At 37.6% G+C, this 10,668-nt stretch overlaps 1 protein-coding gene across 1 annotated transcript; it reads left to right on the top strand.

Annotated features, from left to right (window-relative positions):
• The first annotated feature begins 1,997 nt into the window (after nucleotides 1–1,997).
• On the top strand, nucleotides 1,998–9,724 carry LOC148960024 (uncharacterized). Its single transcript, XM_089109181.1, has 3 exons — nucleotides 1,998–2,109; nucleotides 3,735–3,905; nucleotides 9,591–9,724. Exons 1-3 carry the CDS (start codon nucleotides 2,026–2,028, stop codon nucleotides 9,693–9,695), a joined length of 360 nt encoding a protein of 119 aa, XP_088965307.1. The 5' UTR covers nucleotides 1,998–2,025; the 3' UTR covers nucleotides 9,696–9,724.
• Nucleotides 9,725–10,668: the final 944 nt, after the last annotated feature.

Raw genomic sequence — 10,668 nt, 5'->3', positions numbered from 1 at the left:
ATTTTCGTGTACCAAGGCAAATGCGATAGAGTGACAACAACATATCACACAGGTCAACACTACCCATGTGCTTATTGTAGTGCTGGACAATGAAGGCACATGACACATCAACTTTCTTTTTTTCTTTTGAATACCATCTCTTCACAAGATCTCCATCTTCTATTCCAACAAATGATGAAGTAAGCTGAACTAAGCCATTATCCAGCCATCTAACAATTACAAGATTAGAGTTAGCAACTACAACATAATCCTTTGCTCCACGACCCAAAGCAGCTAGTTGCTTTTTTATCATCATTTTGGGGCTGGCTCCTTCCAACCGATTAGCTCTAATGGTTCCAAAATACCAGATTCCTTCTCCTTTTAAAAATCTAACAAGCTTTATGCTTGTAAATAAATTATCAAAATAAACTTTGTGCCCAACATATTTTAGCAAAACTCTACCAGTTTTATCACCACAGCACCAACTTTACCATACTGGCGAGAATCATTTGTATCATCCTTTCTACCAACATACACATCAAAATCGTAAATTATACCACTAACACCACACCTTGCCCATACTTTGAACCCCCACTTGTCTGGCTTTTTAGGCAAATACTGTCGAATTTATGATCTAGCCTTTTTTGGTATAATCTGCTCATCAATTGAGTGGCATTCTTCTTGCGCTATGTTTCTACAATTTGCTACAATAGAGTCAAGCATTCATCTGACTCTAAACAACTTGTCATAACTTGGATCAGCATGAGGTGGCATTTTGCTGTTGTCATTTAAATGAAAATAACGCTTCAATTTTTGAAACCGATTTATGCTCATGCAATCAGCTATTGCAGGAATCCTTGTCTCAGGAGACCAATACATGTGATATTGTGGATATTTCACAATACCCATCATCAGAAGGATGCCAATAAATTGCTCCATTTCACTGCTATTTGTATTAACATTTTATTTGATGTTTGCACAGAGTACAGATTTGTTTGCTCAACTATATGAGAAAAGAGATCGTCTGTGAAAAACATTTTGAAAAACATCAACATTTTCATCATAAACATCAACTTCATCTTCAAACTCCATTTGTTTGTCCTCATCACAAAGATCTTTGTCATCACTGTTATCCGAATTGGGAACAAATACTGCATTCCTTGATGGCCTATTGATTACTCCATGATCAGTAATTCTTGTTTTATAGAATGAAGTGGCTGCAAAAGGCATCCTGTTGAATACAAAAACATGCAGCCTGTAGAATTCAATTTGGGCACACTTACTTTTGCTACCAACTATACAACAAGGTATCAAAAATTGAATAGGCCTTGAAATAGACCTATTTGGATGATGGTAGCAATATCTATTTGATTCATTTATGCCCCTTGATATCTTTGTCAGAAGTGCTGTTGTTCAAGAAATAGACATTTTCAAATTCAGTGAAAATTGTTTGTGTGTCCAGTTTATTATTGTTATACTTGATAATTTTGTATGAAAACATATTTAACATCAGTTAAAAGCAAAATAATTACCAACAACTAGCAAAAAGGGGTTTGTTTATTGACAATGATACAATTAACTGACAAATCAAAATTTACGATCTACTGACAATCTAATGCTAATCGTTTATAGGAAAGTACAAGGCTACAGGTGAAGAGGTAGATGTGCGAAAAATTTTTTTTATTATACAGTCAGAGAGAGGGAAGTTTAACAGCTAGATTTTGAGGAATGGGACCACGGAGAAGGTGCCAAGCAACTGTTTGAAAAGGCGAAGACTGCAATTGCAATTGGGCAGTCTATGAAAACATGGTTAATGTCTTCGGTTTGTTGACATTGGTCACAATTCTGGGGGATTTTAAGACCTCAACTCTTTAAGTAATTTGCTCTTTTCAGGACCCTATGATATATTTTCCAGAGGACGTCATTTTCAGGGCCATGGGAGAGGAGGGGAGAACGTTCTCCCATGGGATTTGCCACTGTTGTGGATTCGCGATGCAGCATTCCATGTGAGAGCCGGAGAAGACAGAGAGGATAATGCTGTGGTAGATGCTTTTTACAGATGTGCCTGCAGCACTTAACGAAACAAGAAGAACTTTACACAACAACAAATTACACAAGGAGAGAAGACAGGTAGAGGCTAAATGTCATAACCTATTTGGTGCTCATTAATTATTCATGAGTTTCAGTGATCACTTGATTCTGATTGCTTCCATCACTTATTATTAATTGTCCTGGTCGCTTTGGTGCCAGAATTAACTTTTTATCAATGGTGGACATTGTCAACCACACAGCAGAAAATCCCTACTAGCAGCCATAGGTGGCGCAAAATAGAGCAAAAATGTTTTGCTCCATGTTAGGCGGCACTAGAAAAGTTTCTAAGGGGGTTGTCCAGTGCCAGTTTGCCGAGTAGGAGACTTTCCAATCTATTTAAAAAAGGCAAATTCCGGGGAATAAAATCGTGGGGGCCATTTAACTACTTTTGAAAACCTGTCTTCTTCTCAATAGACGTCATTTCAGGTAAACTTTTTTTGGTTTTTTGATTCCTTAATAAATTTACTACTTTCAGTATAAACGATTTTCGATTTTTTAAAGTTTTTTTAAGGATGACCTGTGGTTAAAAACCCTGTTCCATTTAATCCCAACCTTATCATCTATATATTACAAAAAAACAGTATCATACTGTTTATCATCTTGTGATTTTGTGTTAATAGCATCAGGCTAAAGCAACATTATAATAAAACAAATATTAGCTAATAAACTTTCGTTTGACAGCATAATTATCTCAGCGATGAATAAAAGGGACGAATAAATAGCCGAATAAAGGTGTCAAAAAATGTGCTCGCTTCACTGCTTGGGCTACAATAATATTGTTTCTAAAAACGTTGAACTAATAAAATGTACATTTAATAACTCCAGATGACCCTGAAGTAATGTGAAGCTTGGTTTCTACTAATTTACATCGAGAGGAAGGACCAGGACACTGCTCGTTAAGCATAGCTTCTCAGTGTCCTAAAAACTACCTTCGGATGCTAGGTAGCAACAAATACAAATACAAATACAAATATTAGAGATTTTGAAATTGAAGAAAAAAACAAGCAATTAGGTTGCAAATGTGTCATCATTTGTTTGTACATTTTCTTAAGTAATGTATGAATATTAACTATATAAAACTAATTAGTTGATATCACATGTTAAAAATCACGTGGGCAGTGGTTTTATATGATATATCTCATATATCAGCCTAAAGCGTTTGACCTTTATACTTGGCCATGTTCGGTGTCTTGAAGATAGTTGGGGGAGGCCATCTCCTTTTTGAAATTTAGAGCGATTTTGGTGGGGAAGGAGGAGTGCGTTCAGCCTAGACAAAGGAGTAAGTGTTTGGTAGGGCTGTCGAATTAAGTTTTTTTCAGTCTCTTATGAGTAAGTGAATAGTTTGCATGATTTCATATATACTATGGGGAATCTTCAACATAAGTAAAATATAAAAAAGAGAAGACGCTATCAAATATGCTACAAGCGCTGAATCAACTAAATAATGTTGTATGGATTTAGGTATTAATCATTATTTGTCCTGTTACAACTGTTGCAAATCTAAGAGCTCCGTTCTTCGACAACAATATCTGGAATATCCATGCAACCTTTGTGGAATGATTCTTGACAAAGGCTGCATTTCATGACTATGGCAATGCAGAAAAGGCCAATGTTCTTTCTCTTAATTTCTTGTTGCATGTTACAATGATTTCCTTCTTTGCGAGGAAAAGGCGCAAGACGTTCTGCATGCAGACAGTCATGGAGATGTTTTCGCATTTCGCGTTCATGAAGATTGGCCAGGTCTACGGCATAAGCCATCACGAAAACACCTCAGTTGGTTCCATTTGTTTGCTGCTGCACTGGTTGAATGTCAACATGAATGTCAGGAGCAGAAGGTAGGTGAAGAAAACCTGCAATATGGTCTTGGACATGGAGCAGTAACTGTACCTCTAGTGTTTAAGCTGACATACAAGTTGACTTCATCGGCTTTTACCTTTTTTGGAGATATTCGATATGCATACCCAGTGCAGACTACCAGTATGGAGCACTTGTATATATGGACAGTCTCCATCGTGTTTGGAGAAATTTGAAACAGTTCCTACTACTGTGTCCTCAAATCCGCTAATTGTTGTGAAATCCCTCACTAATATATTCTGGGCAAGATTAATTGTCATATCAATCAACATATGGTTATTTAAGATCTCTTGTCTTTCTAACATTGAATATTTCATATTCAATCGCCGCTTTGATTTACCTGTCTTGTGAGGGAATACGTTAGTTGTTTCAAGTCTAGAAACATGGCCAAAGAACACTGGCAAGAGGTCCTTCCAGATGTTCTTCACTCTATCAACTCACTCTTGTGCACTGCTACTAATAAAATGCCTCATGACCACCTCATGTTATGTTGCGGTTTTCTTCTCTCATACGCCAAAATATTCTTATGAACCGCGCTCTATCTCATTCGGTAGACATCATCTTCTTGCTTTTACTTTACCAGCTTTGCTTTCCACCTCACTATTTGCGTTAATTCCCTCTCTGCATATTCTCAGGACGAATGACGGCGATACATTGCATAGTCTGCTAATTTCTGTTAGTGATAAGTTCGTTTTTGTTCTCATAAAATAAATGTACGCTCTTTTTTTATCCGTAATCCTCCTTGAAAATGCCATTCTTCCTCCAATATTTTTTAAAATTTCTTTATTACCAGAACTGACGCCTCATATCACAATTTAAAGCTGTTCACTCCGCCCATACATTCTTATTTCAAAACTATAATTTATGACGTGTGTCACAATAGATTGACCTTTCCAAATGTCACGTGCGGCTTATTTGATGTAATATTTATCACTACAAATCATGTCTTGCTCATAAGGCTCATTTGAAATTCTATTAGAAGTAAGCCTCGTTTCCATGTTTTAAAAAGGGTTCCTCTCATCCCAAATAAAAAACCAAATCCACAGCTGTCAATGTTAAATCCTAGCTATCAGCACAATATAATTCACCTTTCAACTATTTGCAATCAGCACTTGATTCTCCAATTAAATGACTGACAGTAAAAGTTGTTTTAAAATATTGTATATCGCTTACCCTTTATGACACAGAATATTCAAAGAATATGACGAGGGAGGGGAGCACAGAAAATGTACTGAGCAGCTGTTCAAAAATCGGCTGCAGGGACGCAAAGGCTGCAACTGCAATTGGGCAGTCTATGAAGACATGATTAATGACATTGGTCACAATTTTCGGGGATATTCAGTCCCTAACTTTTTAAGTAACTTCCTGTTTTCAGCAGCCTATGATAAATTTTCCATAAGACATCGTTTTCAGGGCCTTGGCAGAGGCAGGAGCGAACGTGCTCCCATGGGATTTGCCACTGTTGTGGCTTCGCGAGGGCAGCATTCCATGCCAGGGCCGGCAATATGCCAGAGTAGACCAAGGCAAGTATGCTGCCATAAATAGTTTTACACGTGTGCCCGCATCACCTAACGATACAACAACACTTTTAAACAAATTGCGAGTGAGAAGGCAAGTGTAATGCGGATATGGGATTAAGGCATGAAGAAGTAAATTCCAGCGGAGAAATTTTGCATTTGGAAAGTACTTGAAAAGTTGGAAACCGATATTGTAGCGGGAAAAATATACCCAGGGGGAGTCATAACTGATATCGATAATTGACTGGAGAAACTTGAGGTGAAGAACGTTAGTCTTCAGGTTTATGTCGACCACACTTTGACCACCTTTATCATTGGGTTGGAACATTGTCTTTCTGCTCGCTAGATCGTTTTTGCCAGCCCAGATAAATTGAGAAATAGCTCTGTTTACCTGCTTTTCTATGATGGGAGGGAGATGGTAAATGGTTCCTACAAACACAAGACGAGAAAAAGCGATTGTATTAACTATTAGAACTTTGCCCTTTAAGGAAGGGGATCGGTGTTTCCAACGGCACAATTTCCATTCACCATCTTCAGCAATATGGTCGGCGTAGCTTGCCAGGGCAAGGTACTTGCAAGAGCTTTAAAAAAAGCTGTTCCCAATATAACAAACTACGCAAATAAGTGTAAATGACAAGGAAACCTTACAAATAAATTGCAAATTGGACGAATTTCTTTCCAAGCATGTAGTGGCGTCTGTATGAAGCTTCGACGCACTGAGAAAAGTTTCACCCAACAACTCTCCCCAGATCTCCAACCGCACCAAAGGTTCCCGGATTCTGAATTGGTGTATAGTCGATTCACTTACATTGGACTCTTGTTTCTCTCTTTGTTAATCGCCGTCTGAATTTTCGATCTCTGATTTGACCTCATCATTAGCTACCCACATTTGCTCCACAATTTGTTTCTCTCTTGTAGCACCGACAGTATGAGGTGAAAAAATCACCCGTTGAAGTTTGTCACAGAAATGCCTTTCTCTGTTCGATCTTCGTTTAGTTGCTTTTCTATAAGAACATTTTACAGTGCTTCATTAACAAGCCCTTCTGTATAAATGGTTTTAAAAATTCGTTGACAACTTTAGTTATCTCAATAGAATCAGTTACTGAATTATTGTATTTATCTTTAAAAGACTTCATGAAACAGTTGCTTTGTCTTTTCTTTTCAAGAGAACAGGAAAAATGATTTTCCTGTTTCTTTTGCCTTTGTTGTAATGGTAGGTTGCAGTTGAACACGATTGAGGAAAATTCTTATAAATCCAACTCAATTTCATATAAAACTATTTACAACGTATATTTACAAGCATAGCATGATTATAAATGTCCGCTGTAACGACCATACTCACAAACCCTTTATCTAACACTGACTCGACTCTAACTCGAACTCACTAATTACGCAAGAGCCGTAACCGTTACTATGACTACTTCACAACATACTCCCCAGGTTGATCATTTGTGATCAAAATATTAACCAATTCGATATATTTATAAATGATAACACAACATAACACGATTGATATAATGAATACAAATCAGCAAGTTACGATTGATGGTGAAAGAAAGCCACGTATATAAGCGTAGATGGTAGATTCATTGACAGCTTCTAATGAAGTAGCTAGAAAAATTAGGATAGAGTTATGTCGCCAGGTGTATCAGCCTTGTTCCAGATATGTTTTGCAGCCAGCAACAACGCGAAGGAGGGTTTCTGGAAGAAAACAGAAAGAACAGTCAGAGGTCTCGCTCAAGTTCAATTTTTTCAGGTTTTTCTGTGTGGCAAGGGTATTGTTCAGGTACCTTATGGTGAAATTGAAAATATTCTGAGGCATGCTACTTTGCACCTTGGACCAAAGTTTGTTTATTTGTGGAAGATTCTGGTTAAAGAGATGTGATAATAAAGATCCTTGGGAGGTAGGATGTTTTGCAGACGCAGGTGTTCCTATATATATCATACTGTATATTTGTGCTACTCATAAAGAGCGAATGTTATTGTTTGGTGAAGATTTGAATGGGTTGCGTAAAACTGTTTGACACTGTAGGAATTTGGTGGATATTAAAGTTAGGCTGAGTCCAAACTGGTTTTTAGAAAGAATAATGCTACTCAAGGTAGCACTTATTGGGAGGTCGAGCCACTGGCGGATGTATTTGGATACAAGGTTGTCAAGATTCTCGACAACCCACGTCTTTGAAAGATCTGCTACAGTAAGGTTCCAGGAGATTTTAGAAAGAACAAAGTTGTGATAAAGACGCAGCTTATTTTTTGCATGAAGGGGCTGGGAATCGATTTGTTTAGCCATGTTGGACAGTGATGATAAAATGTCAGATTTATGTTCTTGGTTTGTCATTTCAAAGTCAAAATGTCGACCGAGGTGCTTGAAAGTGTTTCCATTCGAGACAGATGGGATAGATTTATGGTTTATGAAAAGTTTGGGTTGATACTGGTGAGAATGTGTGGAAAATTTCTTTATTCCAAAAGTGATGCATTTATTGACACGTATGATCATGCTCAATGCCCATTGGCACAAGCGAGTGAAACAATTCAGTAGAAGTTGGTTTTCTTTCTCATTGCTGGTGATAATGGCAGCATCGTCTGCAAATTAAAACCAATGGACTGGTTGAAACATACGGTCGTTCTGATCATGTAGGGAAAAACCTAACTGTTTGTATTTTTCAGCTTTTATGTACTGTATAAAAGCATTGAAACATAGATTGAATAGTAGGGGACTGAGGCAGTCACCTTGAAGCACACCACGACGGACTGGAATAGCAGGAGTATTATAGTGGCTTGTAATGATAGAGGTTCTGAAATCGGTGTGAGGGCTAGAGATAAGAAGCTGTATGTTGTCAGGGATATGATGACAAGACAGTATAACGGGTATCAAATTATGATGTACTTCGCCAAAGGCATTTTTGAAATCAAGAAGAGTGACAACCAGCGAACGCTGTTTTGTACGTGCTTTGTTGATAATACGAGCCTTCTTTGAAGTATGTTCAAGAGTGCCAGAGATGTTAGACATGAAGCCTTTTTGAATTTTATGTTCAAGATAGCCATTTATTTTAAGAAAATCAAACATGAAGTCACGCAAGCAAGAAGTAAATATTTTTAATGGTACTGACTCAAGTGTTATGGGCCTGAAATTAGATGGATCTTTGGCGCTATCCTTTTTGTGGATTAAGATAGTGCATGCCTTTTTCCATTCAGTTGGAATATATCCAGAAAGCCATATAACACGGAAAATTTCAGTAAGTTTACTACGTAGGTAAGGACAATATTTGAAGACAATGATAGAGATCTTATTCAAGGGGCAAGGAGAAGCAGAAGACTTCATTCGGCGAATTATTGTTGTAATTTGCTGACATGAAGGAGGCTCTGACGAAAAAGGGTGATCAGGCTCTTGAAAAGTGGGTATCCAAGATGGTATTGAAAAACATTGCTTAGGTGAGAGAGGAAAGAGCTTTTAGAAAGTACTGAGTGCATATATCATTAGGAAATGTTGGGAGAATGGATGAACTGTTCTTGAAGATGCATTTAATGTAACCCAAGAAATTTTTTGAGATGAACTTATCATGATCAGCAATATGAATAGTGTTAGAAATCATAGAACAGACGTTGATTTTGTGAGGCAGTAGACAAGAGACGTATTTAATTTCTAAAAGAGTAGCATTGTTCATCTTCAGCAATTTTAAGTCCTTTTTAAGTTTCTTGGCTTTTCGATCTTGATATTTCGCGACCAGATCGTTGGAAATATTGTTGATGGTACCACAAGTTTCTTTAAAATAGTTGTAAATTGAGTGATTCATTGAGTTATTGCTTCGTTGGTGGTGCACGGCTCCAAATGGAGATTTGACAAAGCAGATTTGAAATATTGGTTTGCAATGGACCATTCGTTTTTCGAATTTGGGAGTCGAACACCAGGTTTAATTTCAAGAAATTCATCCAAATTGACGTCATCTATAAACCCAATGCTGTTAGTGGCTTCTTCGTTTCTTTGAACCTCACAAACTAGGTCTTTAGAGGTATCAGGGTTTCCTATTCTGCTAATGACGCGACACCTTCTTTGATGCATCATTAAACCTTTCGTTCCTTTACAAATTTTTCCACAACAACATTTGATCCGATTGTCTTGCGTAACAATGTCCTCATTTGTTTCCACAGAAAGAAGAGGGTATGTTGATAGATCCGTTGGGACCATTTTGGTGGTTGACGTCAAGCTTCCGTTTACATCTCCAAGAAAGGTGGCCTAACGTTTTGAAATCTTGACCACAGAAAGAACAAACAACAAATATTGCAACAATCTAAAGCCAATGCGAACGAATCATGTCTAAAAAACCCTTTGTTTCAATAGTCAATTTTATTGTAATATACGATTACAAAGTAACCAGGCTATAATGATACTTGCTTTTAAACAAGAGCCGTGTACGGGAGCTCCGAACGCCACCGCTTAACGACAATACTCGGTTGCGCTTCACAGTCTAAGTCCTATTTACAATGTAAAATTTAGATTAAGAATAAATAAAAACATAAGATAAAAAGCATGTTTTTATAGGTATAGAAGGTAAAAACTAAAAAACCAATATGTGAATAAAAGTATAAAATCCAAAATAGAAGAATGAGAAAAAAGGAGATAAGGAGTAGTCACTACCACCTGGTCACAGCCTCAAACTCCGATGGGGGGTGGTTGTGTGTGCCCATATATGTTTTAAACAATTAGCTTGTAAGTGGGCAGAAAATGATAAAAAAGCAACTCATCAGCCAGAAACCCACGAGGGACATTTCGGGGCTTTAATTCGGTATGTCCGTTTCTCGTGGGCGCCCCTCGCAATCCTGCGTCCAGGATCACGGTTGCAAAATAAATATATACGCAAATAAAAATGAAAATTAATAATCAGTGAATGCCGTACCTTAGGTGTAACTGTGCCTCTAGTGTAATATTTACATATTGTAAATTTTAAGGGCGCATGATGCTTCGAGAAGCGGCTTTGTATTGATGGCCTATTTTAGAGTGTACCAATCGATCCTTGAGGTTAGGCCTTCTGGTGAGGGCTAGAACCGGTCTGGTGTCATTCCATATTTGTTTAAGATAAGCATCAGCTGAGATCAAGTGCCAATGTTTAGTAAGGACGGAACCTATATTTATAGTTTTTATGTCGAATGGGACAAGAAAAGGTAGGACTTGTGGTTTTGGTGGAGGGGGTTCGAAGTTGAGGTGCTGAGGGGTGGTTTCATTGTTGGC

Source organism: Rhopilema esculentum, chromosome 7 (assembly GCF_057945365.1).
Source record: "Rhopilema esculentum isolate cy_ngs chromosome 7, ASM5794536v1, whole genome shotgun sequence".
NCBI classification, from domain to species: Eukaryota; Metazoa; Cnidaria; class Scyphozoa; order Rhizostomeae; family Rhizostomatidae; genus Rhopilema; species Rhopilema esculentum.
The sequence above is the reverse complement of the archived record's forward strand: the minus strand, read 5'-3'. Positions and strand labels throughout refer to the sequence as shown.